This window comes from Palaemon carinicauda, chromosome 37 (genome assembly GCF_036898095.1).
Source record: "Palaemon carinicauda isolate YSFRI2023 chromosome 37, ASM3689809v2, whole genome shotgun sequence".
NCBI classification, from domain to species: Eukaryota; Metazoa; Arthropoda; class Malacostraca; order Decapoda; family Palaemonidae; genus Palaemon; species Palaemon carinicauda.
The window spans coordinates 26,099,529-26,115,896 of NC_090761.1; the positions used below are offsets into that span (position 1 = coordinate 26,099,529).

The following is a 16,368-nucleotide window of genomic DNA, read 5'->3' on the forward strand; positions in this document are numbered from 1 at the left end:
CATTTTATTATTGTTTTCAAAAAATAAAATTCAGAAAAATTCAACACATATTTGACTTGGAACAAAGAAGCACATAATTCCTACCAAAGTTAGATATATCCACTTAGCTCACTGGAATGCCAAGAGTCATATCCCTAGAAACTCAACGTGTTCTGAAAGATATTTCTGCTCTCAAAGTATCAGTATAAAAATCATAGATATATTTTCCGGTCCAAAAACTATCAGCTGGTTGACTAGACCTTCACAGCTCCTACTATTGGCTTGAAAAATTAGCTACAACCTCAGCCCTTTTCTATAATCAAGACAGTTAAAGAGATGGCGTATGAGAGGTTAGGCAATAAAATAGGGAAGAAGAAGAAGAAACAATAATGAAAACTTGATTAAGATCATAGAAAACCTAAGAGTCAAACTGAGGGAAAAGTTTCCTCCTAGTTTGAGAGCCTTCTTGCTCATCACACCTCTTCAACACTTGAAAAAAAACAAAGGCTACGCGACTTCGTCAAGGCATTCTCTCATTAAGAGGGTGGGGGTCATAGTGAGCATTATAAAGGCACATCTAATGAATGCTAAAAATCATAATTTTGGAAGAATCAGAAGACATACCTGACAACTTGAACTCGGCTAGCACTGTAAGCAACCTCGTGAAACATCATACATTCACAAAATTCCAAAGTTCAGTGAACAAATTTCCATTATTATAGAGGAAACAAAATGTGGCGATGTAGTACAGTACCCCCTACCGACCATCTGCAGGTACTAGTGGAAAGGTGGTGGTAATGGAATACAATTGTGAGATGTTTCCGTGGTCTTGGATCTTGTTACATAGGACTTGCTTCAAGAAACAATGTAGGCTAGTGAATATTGGGTAGGTTCATTGAGTTTTTTTTTTTTTTGTCTTTTTTACCATTCTCATCAAACATATGTTTATTTAGACATTAAACAACAATAGAAAGAAAACACTGCTAATCAAGTGTCCCCATGTCAATCATGTAGCTCAGGTGATACAACTAAAGGAAAAGTTAGAAGTCAGATCTAGGTAGTTTCTTTCTAACACAGTCACCCACTGACAACGTGACAGGGGTCTAAGCGAACAAAACTGGGTAGGCTAGTCTATTCTTTCCCAGACCTCCACCATTTATGGTAACTAAAATGAATTGGATTACTTTCTGTTTATTAAATTGCTTTATACAATACTCCTTTCACTTTTGCTTGTGTAGCCCATGCAATCAGAGTTTTTGTGACAGTCTATGCTGTGAACTTCATAGAAATAATAACTATTTTACAATAAATTAAATACACTGTACATATTACTCATTACTCTTATAGCTTTAAACATAGTAAGAGCCTACAGTTGTAATTATGTTATTCACTTGAGCCTAGTTATGTTAAGGTTTGCGGTAGGCTAGCATAGGCTAAGCGTATTACTATTCCACTGCCAGTACTTTACCACTTTCCTCCATTCCACTCTGGAGGAGAGAGAGAAAGAGTACTGTCACGTATCTTCTAGATATTTTCCAAGAACATTTTATATTACTATTTTCTATAAAGCACGGTAAGATTTGCTTTCTCAACAAAATTAAAACACTATTGAGGAAGTTCAGTGTTTTATAAAATAATACAAAATAATCCATACAGACATAATGGACACTTGCAGGTAACATTTGTAACATTGTTAATTTTCAAGTTAAACGTGCACTTAGAACCCTGTTTTAGGAATACATTTTCCATTTTGAATTTATTGGAGTAAACACACTACATATACATTATAGAAAGCTCTATTGAATAATACCACATGTACAAAATAATTGTTTGAGGATCTTTATGAATATTTTTAGTCTCTACAAATAATATTGCTAAATAATGTCATCAAAATCCTGGATCTGTTTACATACAGAAGTACCAAATACATCTTGAACTAAAAAAATTCAATCCAGTGACACTATCTGTTTGCTATAACAAATTTTCTAAAGATATGCATTAAAACTGAAACCATTCTAAAAGTAGCACCTTTCATTTTATATACATCACAGTATAAAAATAATTTCCTTATTGCTAGAAGTCAACATATGTCTTGCTATAAAACAAAATCTATTCTTATATATACAGATTACCGTTTAAACAATGGGATGATTTGAAATCATGAATTTTTCCATTCACCTTAATAATAATAATAGAAAAAAGTTCAGTTAATCAGCATTATTACATCTAAAAAATTCTTACAGCATAAAAAATTTCATAATAAAAAAGTACATAAAATCGACAAAGATTGGATATCAATTTCTGTTTGCATTCTACATATCCTAAATGTATAATGAGCAAGATATTTACATACCTCAAGATGTTTAGTTAAAATTTCACACTACATTTTAATCATATTGCAATTATTCTTTTCACTTTTAATATTCATTAACTGCAAGTAAACTGAAAAGTTCTGTCAACTGAATGACAATATATGTAGATACCTTTAAGTATCTGAAAAATATTAAATTGGCAAAGTTCTACACAGAACAATGACAATGTTCTTTAATCTGTACTTTACTCTATAATACATTTTGAGGGCAACATAGATTCCTCAAACAGAAGCCAGCATGAAAACCAATGAATGAATTAAACATTGAATGCAAATATTTTCCCTTACTTTTGCAATTATTCCGAAAGTTGCCACATGTAAACAAACAGGAAAGTAGTTTTAGTCAATCATTCTATAATCAAGAACTTTTGGAACCGATACTCAGATGAGTAACCATGGCAAAAAAAAATGAATGAGAGACTCCTCGTTATAAAGCCAAAATTTCAACCAACCTATTGAACAATAAAAATTTTTGCTTAAGCACAATCATGCACGAGAACACATGTACTGCTCTATATCATGTATAAAATCCCATCGTTTTAAGGTAAAAAATCTACAGAATTGTGAAATTATAATACAAAAGTGCAGCTGAAATAAAAAAATAACTCATACAATATAGATGGGTATGTACACGATTTAACTCTTTGAAGAAAGCATTAAATGTTGACTTTGGATATTCAAGGCAAAACTTTACTGAAAATCATATATCACATCAAGATTAAAACTTGTTTCCTTATCAACATAAAATCAAAACCACTTTATTCAAATAGAAAAAAACATGCATGAGTTAAAAAACATACATAATGTGAACTTTTCTTTATGAACTATATACAGTGTCAGGCTTTTTATTAGAAACTTTGATATCTAATACAAAGCTGGTTCATTTATAAAATAGTAGTATTCTCTTGAAAGGGTGATAAGCTGCTAAAAGATTCGTTAATAACAAATTTTTCCAAATAAAATTAAGGCAACTTGAACATTAGTTACATGTCATCGCCGAGTTTTCTTGAAATGGTGTTCAAATTGTGATGAAAAGACACTTCCAAAGAAAAGCAGCAGATCTAGTAAAAAACTAAGATACAATAAAAGTAATATATAACTTTAAAAAGTCCTTTTACAGAAACAAAAACCGTTTTTAATCTTTTCACTCATGTTTGCTCTCACTGTCCTTTTTGTTGATCCTTGTCCTTACTTGAATCTTCAGAGACCGGCACCGCAAGATTCTTCAACTCGATCATAAGGTAATCTACGGAAAGAAATTTTACTTATAGCTTAAACCTAAAATCTAAGCTCCTGAATTTCATAAATACAAATTCTAATCAATAATTTTAATTTCCTAGATATGTACAGTAATGCTTATGGTTACGTATAATTCAACAAGAGCAAATTGAGATATGCGCATATAAATTCGAATTGGGTTACAGGTATTGCATCGGACAGCGAGCATTAATTTTGTGCCCTATGAACATTTTTTGAAAAATGCACTATTTCGACAAGCATGAAATCATAAGAGGGTACACTAGGGCACACTATAGTATCTTATTTTTCTTCCTCATATTTTGTTAAGTTTTATAGTTATATACGAAATATTTATTTTAGTTAGTGAAGGTTGGTCAAGAGAGAGAATTAACAATGTTTACCAGAGCAGCTCATGGAAGGAGATTCTCCTTCCAACCAGTAACTTCCTCCTCTTCTCGTCTTCCTAACACCAGCCATGACTCTCCTCAACGGTAAAGTGCAAGTTGCTTTGTCAAGTATTTCTATTTTTCATTGTGAATTAATAATTTTTATTTATTTCTGAGGTTATGGGTTATACATTATTAAATAATCACTATTACAAAATCTTTTATAAGGAGAATATATATGTATTTATGGACTTGTAGAATGCATCAAATCAATTTCTTTTATTTATGGGAAATACTATTTCACAATACTCTACGAGCATTTTAGGTTGCGAGCTTGCCCTAGAACAAACTAATCTCGTGAAATGGGAAACCTCTGTACCATCACTATCACAAACAAATATATAATTAACTAAATAGGAGGGCTCTGGGGTTATTATTATTATCCTTTTCATTATTAATTGCTAGGCTACAACCCTAGTTGGAAAAGCAGAATGCTACAAGCCCACGGGATCCAACAGGTAAAACAGCCCAGTGAGGAAAGGAAACAAGGAAAAATAAAATATTTTAAGGATAGTAACATTAAAATAAATATCTCCTATATAAACTATAAAAACTTTTAACAAAATAAGAGGAAGAGAAATTGGATAGAATAGTGTGCCCGAGTGTACCCTCAAGCAAAAGGATTCTAAGCTAAGACAGTGGAAAACCATGGTACAGAGGCTATGGCCCTACCCAAGACTAGAGAACATTGATCTGATTTTGGAGTTGCCTTCTCCTAGAAGAGCTGTTTACCAGAGCTAAAAAGTGTCTTTTCTAGCCTTACTAAGTGGGAAGTAGTCACTGAACAATTACAGTGCAGTAGTTAACCCCTTAGGTGAAGAAGAGTTGTTTGGTAATCTGTGTTGTCAGGTGTGTGAGGACAGTGGAGAACCTATAAAGAATAGGCCAGACTATTCGGTGTATGTGCATGCAAAGGGAAAATGAACCGTAACCAGAGAGAAGGATCCAATGTAGGACTATCTGGCACGTCAAAGGACCCTATAACACTCTAGCGGTAGTATGTCAACGGGTGGCTAGTGCCCTGGCCAACCTACTACAAGATATAGTAGACTTTCATATGGGCAAAAATGTATAGAAGATAAAAGGGAAGTACAAAAGGTCCTCAATTTACAAACTTAATTGGTTCCAAGAAGCTGTGCGTAAGTAATTTTTTTTAAATTTTTGGCTAGGGTAGGCCTCACCTGAATTCCATGCCTATAATTTCCAGCTAAAATCAACAAATAGTCAGGTTTCGTATGAAATGGATATCACGTTTTTACGCATGTCGTTTTGCCTACTGTATTAAATGATGTAATATTGTTTTATTACAGTATAAGTTGGGGACCTTCTGTAAGCCTGGATTTTGATTTATGGAATTTAGTCCATATCAGTGATGTTGCATTACCAGGCAAAGTTAAAAAGGGGTTTGACAGCAAGATCGAAGATAGGAACCGTGAATGCAGTAATATCATTATTACATTTTTGTTGTATGACAATATCAACAAAAACGTTTACACTGAAATTTTACCTTTACACGTACTCTGTCTACATTGCTAGATAGCTTTCACATTGAGTTTTTTAATGTCTAAATATAATGAATTTTGTTGGAAATTTCATATGTCGAAGGGTTTTCAGAAACAAAAGATGTCATTACATGGTGTAGTAGTTCATGACATATGTGACAAGTGCATTTTTTTAGTATTACTTGATGCATGATATAGTGCCAAATACTAGCATGTAAAACTAACGCATGAAATATTGCAAATGACAACATGTAATACAAATGATTATGATGAGAATTTTGTCACAGAGGAACTGCCCTCTAATTGACGAATTGTGAATGATTCTGTTTTTTCAAGGTGAGAGCAATGACTTTTTCAGCCTTTCCTGTACCAACAAAAGCTTTAAAACACGAGTCTGGAACAATAATATGCAAATCTATGGGTTTAGCCGATAATGACAATCAACCTCTCTATATTCTTCACATCTATCATTCTAATGGGCAAGAGGGGTATTGATTATGATTGGCATTGTAGGATGAAAAATTGATAGCACCACAGGTTCTTTACGACACTTCAGCCTTCAGCTTCGGCCACTTCCTCTTCACGCATTCTTTCCTCAAAATCCAAATACTGTAAATTTGCCTTGGACCAATTCTCATCTTTTTTTTTTATAAAAGACGTATGGACGAAGGTTAGTGGAATGTTAGCTATGATGACAGGATGTCTCGTAGGATTTCAAAAAGGGTTTATCATGTCGAAATCAATTAGGGAGGAGGTGGATGAAAATTGATATGATAAATAAAAAAGGAGGACTCTAATATTCAGGAAGCACGAGTGTATAAATGACGCAGTATCTTGTGGTGAGGGGGGAGAGGCTTTAAGGGGAACTTTCATGTAGGTGTATAAACCAACACCAATAATGATGGGGAAGTTTACAGTACAGAATGATTCTTCCCTGTAAAGGGCAGGAAGCACTAACATAGTTTATGATTAGTGATAATGACGGATAACGGTAACGTCATTTGTCTCAAATGGTCCAGATGTCCATAGAAATATTGTCCCAAGGTTAAGGCACTGATGAAAATCCACAGATACATTAATGCTCTGGTATGCTTCCATCAGGATGACATGGCTTGAGCCCAAAAAAACGGATTTTGAGCGAAGCGAAAAATCTATTTTTGGGAGAGATAGCAATGTTGTCCCTGATGGACCCACCCTCCATTTCTATAGAAAAGATCTTTGTAAAATCCCTTCCGAAACTACTGTATCCATAGCACCATGCTCAACGCTACAAGGAATGTCCGCCATCTTGGATATGGCGCTGTCGTGATACTCAATAGTAGTATGGGAAGTAGGGTAACCTTGATACGGCTCCCCTTCTAATTTTGCTATTCGGGGCGAGATTGCTATGTGGCATGTCAAAAATACGTCCCTTGATACTATGCGATATCCTTGAGAGAAATTTTAAGGATATTCGCGCCAGGAGTTAGAATTCTGGAGACCTAAAGGTATATTCTCTGGGAATATCACTGTAGTCAAATACCCCTTACGAAGCTACTCTTAGGAATCTTCCATCAGGACGATATGGCTTGAGCCCAAAAATATATGCATATGCATATACATACATATACATATATTATATATATATATATATATATATATATATATATATATATATATATATATATATATATATATATATATACTGTATATAAATATATATTATTATTATTATTAAATGCTAAGCTACAACCCTAGTTGGAAAAGCAGAATGCTATAAGCCCAGGGGCCCCAACAGGGAAAATAGCCCAGTGAGGAAAGGAAAAATAGAAAAATAAAATATCTTAAGAATAGTAACAACATTAAAATAAATATTTCCTATATAAACTATAAAAACTTTAACAAAACAAGAGGAAGAGAAACTAGATAGAACAGTATGCCTGAGTGTACCCTCAAGCAAGAGAACTCTAACCCAAGACAGTGGAAGACCATGGTACAGAGGCTATGGTACTACCCAAGACTAGAGAACAATGGTTTGATTTTGGAGTGTCCTTCTAGAAGACCTGCTTACCATATATATATATATATATATATATATATATATATATATATATATATATATATATATATATATATATATATATATATATATATATACATACTTACTGAGAATTACTTTCTTTTGGAGTCACTTGGTGATCTCTTTTTCTCGACCAAGGTTTTTGGCGCCATTATCCCCCACTCCGTTCTCCATATAGGCCTACCCCCGCCGCCAAAGAATATATATATATATATATATATATATATATATATATATATATATATATATATATATATATATATATATATATATATATATATACACATATATACATACATATATACATATATATATACATATATACATATACATATATACATATATATATATACATATATACATATATATATATACATATATACATATATATATATATATACATATACATATATACATATATACATATATATATACATATATACATATATATATATATATATATATATATATATATATATACATATATACATATACATATATACATATATATATACATATATACATATACATATATACATATATATATATATATATATATATATATATATATATATATATATATATATATATATATATATATATATATATATATATACACATATATACATATACATATATACATATATACATATATATATATATATATATATATATATATATATATATATATATATATATATATATACACATATACATATATATATACATATATACATATATATATATATATATATATATATATATATATATATATATATATATATATATATATATACATATATATATATACATATATATATATATATACATATATATATATACATATATACATATATATATATATATATATATATATATATATATATATATATACATATATACATATATATATATATATATATATATATATATATATATATATATATACATATATACATATATATACATATATATACATACATATATATATATATATATACATATATATATACATAACGGATTTTAAGCGAAGCGAAAAATCTATTTTTGGGTGAGATAGCCATGGCGTCCTGATGGAAGGTTCCTGTTTGGTAGCTTCCTTGGGTATAAGACTACTAAGATATTCCCAGAGAATTTAACCACAGGTTATCACAGAATTCTAACTTCTGGAGCGAGTATCTCAAAGGTTTCCCTTTAAGACATCGTAATACAACAGGGGACACGCATGTCTGAACGTGCCACATAGCTATCTTCACCCCGAACAGAGTTAATGCTTCGGTGTGTAAGGACTGAGAATAGCTGGGAGCCGTTCCACAGCTAATCTCACTCGTGGCTACTACTGATACTCGAGACGTAAACAAACGGACGCCATTGCTCTGATGACGTCACGCCCGTCTTCATCCTGAAGCCAGTTGCTGCCCATCACCATGATACAATTGTGTAGGGTGGGAACAAAACTGGACGAAGTAGTAGGGAGGGTCCATCAGGACGCCATGGCTATCTCACCCAAAAATAGATTTTTCGCTTCGCTCAAAATCCGTTTTTTGGGCTCAAGCCATGGCGTCCTGATGGAAGAGTACCAGAGAATCAATGTATCGTGGTAGATTTTCCCCCAGTGTTAAGTGCCTAGGCATTGACAAAACAGCAAAGTAATCTTAGGTAAAGAACCATAGGAACGAAGTATCCTGCCCCCCTTTGGTAGGAAGTTCCCATGGGCTATGCCGACGTCAAAGTGGTATTGAAGGGCTATTCATCCTGACAGAAGAACTTGAAGAACTTAGAGATGAAGCAGAATGTTTGATATTTGTATAGGAACATTCTGAATTAGACCAGTGGTGGTTGGGCACTGTGTATAGAGTTCATCTCTTGGTTATCAGAAGTAAGTATTCGTGTAGGAACCTTACTGAGACAGGGTGAATATAATTTAGGATTAGACATCTTAAATTCTTCATGACCATAAGAAAGGAGGAATAAATAAAACTATGACAGTATGTATTTCATAGTAGGTAGGAGCTGAAAGAGACGCATAAGTAATAAAATAGAAATTTTATTTCACAATGCAGAAATTAAATAATTTACAGCAAAAGTAAAGTTCATTTACAGTAATAATAATGTACATAGAAATAAAGGCTTGCTCTTGAATCTGAAAAGGAATTTCAGGATTAGTAGGTACTCGTTCTCGAGGAACGCAAGTCTTTAAACAACACATCATGCTCAAGGCATGCGGCACTTGTGTGACACTATGACATTTCACCTGGGATAAGAACAGTTATAAAAGCACTAAGTGTTTTTAGACATCACTATGAATCGCTCGAGGGTCAACATAGGCACCCGAAGAGTTAGAGTCCCAAGTAACTCACTGTTCTACGCAGAGTTAGGTGCAGGTTTCATAACACTACCTGCGGCTACCACAAAATGTTTGACTTCGTGCACTTGTTTCGCATAATGTTTAAAGAAAACTCGCGAGGACTTCCAGCCCGTAAAGTTTTTAAGGCTTTCAAAGTCCATGCTCTGAAAGAAGTTCAGAGAAGATGCCACTTTTCTAGGATCATGACCAGCGGGTGTACTGTTCGGATCCGCTCTGCGAATGAAGTAGGTGATTTTCGCTCTTAATTGTTTCAGTGACAGGTCGCTGCCCGATGTTTCTCCTTTGAAGAGTTGGCCTCCACCAAAGTTCGAAGTTCTGCGAAGATAGACCTTGAGACTCTCTACTGGACATAGAGAGACATCCTCCTTCAGGGGGCATATTCTCCAAGGGCCCCATCTTTTGGTGGGTAATTCGTTTTTAGCGAGAAACGTCGGATCAGGGGAGAGGGTCACTTCTCCTGAATCGGTAAACAGGATGTGTCCCTCTTCTCTTGATAATGCCACTATTTCGCTGACTCGAGCTCCCGAAGCGAGAGCAAATAAAAATATAACTTTCTGAGTCAGATCCTTGAGGGGGCATGAATCGTTGTCCAAGTTGGAGGCGAAATGGAGTACCTTGTCTAGTGACCAGGAGATCGGTTTCGGAGGGGGTGCTGGACGTAGGCGAGCACATGCTTTTGGTAATTTGTTAAAGATGTCGTTGGACAGATCAATTTGGAAAGCATATAGAATTGGTCTAGCCAAGGCCGATTTGCAGGTTGAAATCGTATTGGCTGCTAATCCTTGTCCATGAAGGTGAATGAAGAAGGACATACAGAAATCAATGGTGATTTCTTTAGGATTTTTTGCCTTGACAAAGGAGACCCATTTCCTCCAGGATGATTCATATTGCCGTCTCGTGGATTCGGTCTTGTATTCCTCTAGGAAGTCTAGACTTTTCTTCGAGATCCCAAACCTCTTCTTTGCGGCAAGGGAGAGAAAATCATGAGATGAAGGTCCTTGATTTTCGATGATGAAGCGAAGACAGTCGACTTCTGTACTTGTTGAGAGAGAACTGGGCCCGGGAGAGGGATCAGCTTGGGCTGCAGCTCCAGGACCAGGGGGGTACCAGTTGCTCCGGGGCCACTTGGGAGCCACTAGGGCCGCTGTCCCTTTGAAGGTTCTCAGTTTGGAGAGGACTTTCAACAGAAGGTTGGTGGGAGGGAACAGGTATATCTTGGACCACCTGTTCAAGTCCAGTGACATGGCGTCCACCGCTTCTGCTTTGGGGTCCTCGTACGGGGCTACGTACAGAGGAAGTTGATTGTTGTCGCTCGTTGCAAAGAGATCTATCTGAAGTTCTGGGACTTGGTGAGAGATGAAGGAGAACGATCTTGCGTCTAGAGACCATTCCGACTCTATCGGGTTTGTCCGAGATAGAGCATCCGCTGTCACATTGCGGAATCCTTGTAGGTGAACTGCAGACAGGTGCCACTTCTTCTTCTCCGCCAGACGGAAGATTGGGAGAAGCACCTGATTTATCTGGGGCGATCTTGAGCCTTGGCGATTGAGACAACGAACTACCACCGAGTTGTCTAGGGTTAGACGGATGTGGATCGAGGGCGGCGGGGATAACTTCTTCAGAGTTAGAAGGACCGCCATGGCCTCCAAGATGTTTATGTGGAACGTCTTGAATAGTGGAGACCAGGTCCCTTGAGCCTGTTTCAGGTGGGAGTGACCTCCCCAGCCTTCCAGTGAGGCATCCGTGTGGATGTTGAGTGATGGAGGAGGGTGTTGGAGAGGAATGGACCTTTTCAGGGCCTTTGCTTCCGACCACGGCTTTAGGAGGCGTCGAAGTCTGTTTGGAAGCCGTCTCTTGAGGTCTCTTCGAGCGATGGATGCCGAGCGTCTCCAGACTCCCGCGGCATCCTTTAGCTGTGCACGAAGCACTGGGTTTGTCACTGAGGCGAATTGTAGAGAGCCTAGAACTCGTTCCTGCTGTCGTCTTGAAATGCGTTTGGATTTCAGTAGTCGCTTGACAGACCCTGCTATTTCCTTCCTTTTCTTCTGGGGGATGGAAAGGCGGTGTGACTGAAGATTCCAGTGGATTCCCAACCACTGAAACTTCTGAGCTGGAGAGAGGCGAGATTTCTTCTCGTTGATCTTGAATCCCAGGTGTTCTAGGTACTGGGGAACTTCGTTGCAAGACTTTGCACACTCTTCGGGCGATGGAGCCCAGACTAGCCAATCGTCAAGGTAGGCCATCACCTGGACGTTTCTTAGGCGGAGCTGTTGTACTATGGCATCCGCCAGTTTTGTGAAGATCCGAGGGGCCACATTGAGGCCGAATGGCATGGCCCGGAAGGCGTAGCTTTTCCTTTGGAGTCGAAATCCTAGGTAGGAGGAAGCGTGATGGTTCATTGGAATGTGCCAATAGGCATCCGCCAGGTCTATAGAGACCGTGTAGGAACCTTGAGGCAGAAGGGTCCTTATTTGTTGAAGCGTCAGCATCTTGAATTTGTTGTTCTCTATGAACTTGTTGAGGGGGGATAAGTCCAGAATGACTCTGAGTTTGTCTGAGTCCTTCTTGGGAACGCAAAACAGTCTCCCTTGGAACCTGGTGGACTTTACCTTCCTTATCACCTTCTTGTTCAAGAGGTCTAGAACATATTCTTCCAGAAGGGGGGTCGATTGCTGGAAGAACCGCTGGAAGATTGGGGGTGGTTGCGTCCAACTCCAGCCTAGACCGTTCTTGATGATGCTGTGTGCCCAGGGATCGAAGGTCCAACGATCCTGGAATTGGCGGAGTCTTCCTCCCACCGGAAGCACTTCATTGCTTCTGGTGTCCCGAGGACTTGTTGCCTCGGCCGCTAGCTCCCTTTCCTCCTCTACCTCTGGAGGGACGACGAGATGCGTCTCTGCTTGCACCCCTGAACGAGCCTCTACCTTTGGCATGAAAGGTAGTGGATGGTTGCTCAAAGGCAGGGGTGAAGACCGGTGACTGTGACAACACCGGTTGGGGGACCAATTGAAAGGTCTGTTGTGGTTGGGCAACCACTTGGGAGGTAGCGGGTCCCGGAAACTGACGTCGTTGCTGACGTTGCTGGGGTTTTGGCTTTTGAGGTTTCCTCTTAGGTTGAGGTCCATCGTCCTGAGAGGGTTTCCTTTTTCTGGACATGCCCCACTTGTGGAGAAGGTTCCTATTCTCCGTGGCGGCTCTGTCAGTTATTTCCTTAACAAGGTCAGAAGGAAACAGGTGCTTTCCCCAGATGTTGGAGGAAATCAGCCTCCGGGGTTCGTGTTTCACGGTGGCACCGGCAAACACGAATTCACGACAGGCTCTTCGAGCCTTTATGAAGTGGTACAAGTCCTTCATTACTGTCAGTAAGTGGGATTTGGATAGTACCATGTAGTGATCTGGTACTCTAGTGTCACAGGCCATCACTTCCAGTTGGACTTGATGAGAAAGAGATGCCGCAAGCCTCTCCTTCGTGTCTTGTTCCCGGCGAAGGAGGTGATCGTTGAGCTTAGGGAGGTCTTCATTAAACTGACGTCCGGCGACGTCAGGATCGAGCCTTCCCACGACGAAAGTATGCTGAACATCTTTCCAGTGTCGAGCGTCAGGGGGGGTCACGATGGAGAAGGGTCTGCACTCCTCCAGTGCAGGGCAGGGTTTCCCTTCTTCCGCCGCTTTAAGGCATGCAGCTAAGGCCTTTTCCAAGAAAGGAAGAACCGCAGTGTCAGGTGCAACGTACGTAGGATGCTTCTTGCTCAAAGCCGGAAGCTTAGAGCAGGTAAAGCCCCTACTCTTAAATGCGGAGGCTAGCATAGCCTGGGCCTTTGTGAGATCGAACACTATCTCTTCTTTAGGTTCGGTCTCTTCCTTCGAGGCAGGTTCGGAACGAAGCCGGACGTAACAGTCCGGGTAGGCCTCAAAGCTTGGGAAGAACTCCACATCTTCCAACGGAACCGTGCCGATCTTGTCACTAACAAAGATCCTGCCGGTCGCAATAACCATATGCTCTGCATACCTCCACGGGTTGGCATGAGAGCAAGCGGGGAGATCCTTGACCGAAATCTTCTTCGGTTCTCTGGATCCAATCATCGACCTGATGGACTCCTGGTTCTCCTTCAGCCTGTCGTCCATGACGGCTCTAATCAGCCGGATCAGTTCTTGGGTAGAAGAAGAAGGATCCGGAGTCGAGGAGGTAGACGGAATGGACATTTCCGTCGGTGTAGGAGTAGGAGGAGGGATGGACGAGGGAGCAGCTCCAAGCTCCGACTCGGTGTACTCCACCTTGTCTTCGTCCTCTTCGGCTCCTTGAGCCATAAGCGTCTTCTCCGTGTCTTCCGAGACGTCTGAGATCTGTTCATCATCCTCGGAATCTAAACGACACTCGTGCATGGACTGAGCCATGACCACATCAGGTTCCACCGTAATTTGGACAGTGGGGATTGCATCTTTTGGTACCACTGAGTCAGGGGAGGCCTTAGGGAACAACAGGGACCTCAGTTCTTCGGTGGCCAGGTACGGTCCAGTAGCATTTTTCTGAAAGCCACGCACCCACTTGCGCAGCTTTTCACGAGAAATGTCTCTAACCTCCGCTGAGGGAGGGTTATGGAAGGCCTCAACTAGGTGGGCCTGGCAGACCGTACAATCCAGTGGATTCCAAAACTTCAAATCCCCTTTCTTGTCTGCACAAGGGGCGTGAGTCCTGCAAGCCGTATGCCCGTAAAACTGCGGGCGTTTCACAGCGCAGAAGGCGAAGTCACACTTCATCTGCTCCTCCTGTGGAAGAAAGAGAAAATGAGTATGGGGGAGTCATAAGAATGGCTCTTAAACTAAGTTAATATTAATCATTAATTTTAACTTAAAGAAGGTGTGATGCATAGAGAATGAAAACAGTAAAGGAGAACATGCTCCATGCATCTCGCCCGGCTGGTTACCATAAGCTTGGTCCTTGGATAATCCAAATGACCGAGATCATTGGATATAGTTTCCTAGAATTCCCAGTATTTTGGAACTCCATGGAAAACCAAGGACAAGATTGGGATCGAATTCATTCGGTTCCCAGTTAAGAGCCAGAAGGCCTCATTAAAGGGTAACTGCTTCTGGCAACCAGCCGTGCTAAGATGCACATAGCATGCTGGAATTAGAAGAATGCAAAGAGACAGCATGATCACTAATAGAGCAGTACTAGGTACTGATCTTAATAGCAGAAGCAGCTTATCTGTTTGCGATATAGGGCTATCCTAGTCTTATGATAGCTACAGTAAGGGGGTGCAAGTATTCTTGACGCCTCCGGGGCATCCGGCAAGCCGCCGGCATGCCGGAGCTCGCTCCAGCATAGATTCTGGCATTAGAACAGACAATTTTCAAAAGTCAGTTAAATACCAGGATGGCGGCCGCCGGCACAACGGCGGCACGCCGGCAGGAAGCGGCGGCTCCGGCAGTCGGAGGATGCCAGGTTGGTGACTGGGATAAGGATGGTAAAGGCAGTATCGGGTTGCCGGCAGTATATGCCGGCACTCCGGTGATCGACCGGCAAGCGGACGATTAGATAGGAGTAGGAGAGCCGCCGGTAGTAGCCGGCGGCAGCCGGCAGTCCCTCGGTACACTGGGGGCTGGCGGCAAGGGTAGGGAAGTCACCAAGTAGGAGGCAGGTATTGCCGACAGTAGAGGCGGCAAGAGACCGGCACCCGGATAGATAGAGAGACAGGGGGAGGGGGGAAAGGGATGCAGGAAGTACCGTCAGGGTTCCAGACATCCCTCCCCCTCCCTGAGGGGGTGTACCCATGATAGAGGCAGGCTCTAACATCCATGAGCAGGGGTCACTAGGGACCGGGAGCTAGGTAGCCCAAGGGAGGGCTAGGGAACACCCAAGAGGGGGGGGGGGAGACTCCCATATGCAGAACTATACTAGTAACTAACCTTATAGGACACTATGAAGGTATATGTACCAGAGTGGACTGCACAAGGAAGCTCGGGTAGCCCTACTCTTCCACCCTAAGGAGGAGTTGTAGGACAGGGGACAGATGGGTATAAACTAACCTAAGCATAGGCTAGGCTATACAAGAGATAGGTGGGGAGGGAGAAGAGAGAAGTCTTCCCAGGAAGGGTTTCTGTACCAGAGCGGCCACTAAGGGAAGGGAGGACACTCCCTAACCTAAGATCAGGCTGATCGGCTAAAACGGTGCAAGAGTACAGTTTCAGCATGGAACAGAGAAACCTTCCTAACCCGACCTAGAACAGGGCTAAAAGTCCTGAACTAGGCAAGGAAGAAGACATATCGCTATCGCAGGAAAGTCATAGACTATCCTAGCCATAGAGGTAGGCTAGCCTAACCTCACTCTCAGACGCAGCCCTAAAGGGGGTTCATTCCTTTAGGGAGGACAGAGAGGCGATATATACTCTATTAGACAATT

General features: G+C 39.8%; 1 protein-coding gene across 2 annotated transcripts in view; it reads right to left on the minus strand.

Annotated features, from left to right (window-relative positions):
• Positions 1–1,158: 1,158 nt before the first annotated feature.
• The window catches only part of LOC137629520 (repetitive organellar protein-like), a 167,923-nt gene continuing 152,713 nt past the window's right edge, over positions 1,159–16,368 (minus strand). For both annotated transcript variants that reach the window (XM_068360903.1, XM_068360902.1), the window contains exon 13: positions 1,159–3,596. In XM_068360903.1, the coding sequence (XP_068217004.1) occupies positions 3,511–3,596 (86 nt within the window). In that variant the 3' untranslated portion in view covers positions 1,159–3,510. The remainder of the gene's footprint in view (positions 3,597–16,368) is intronic.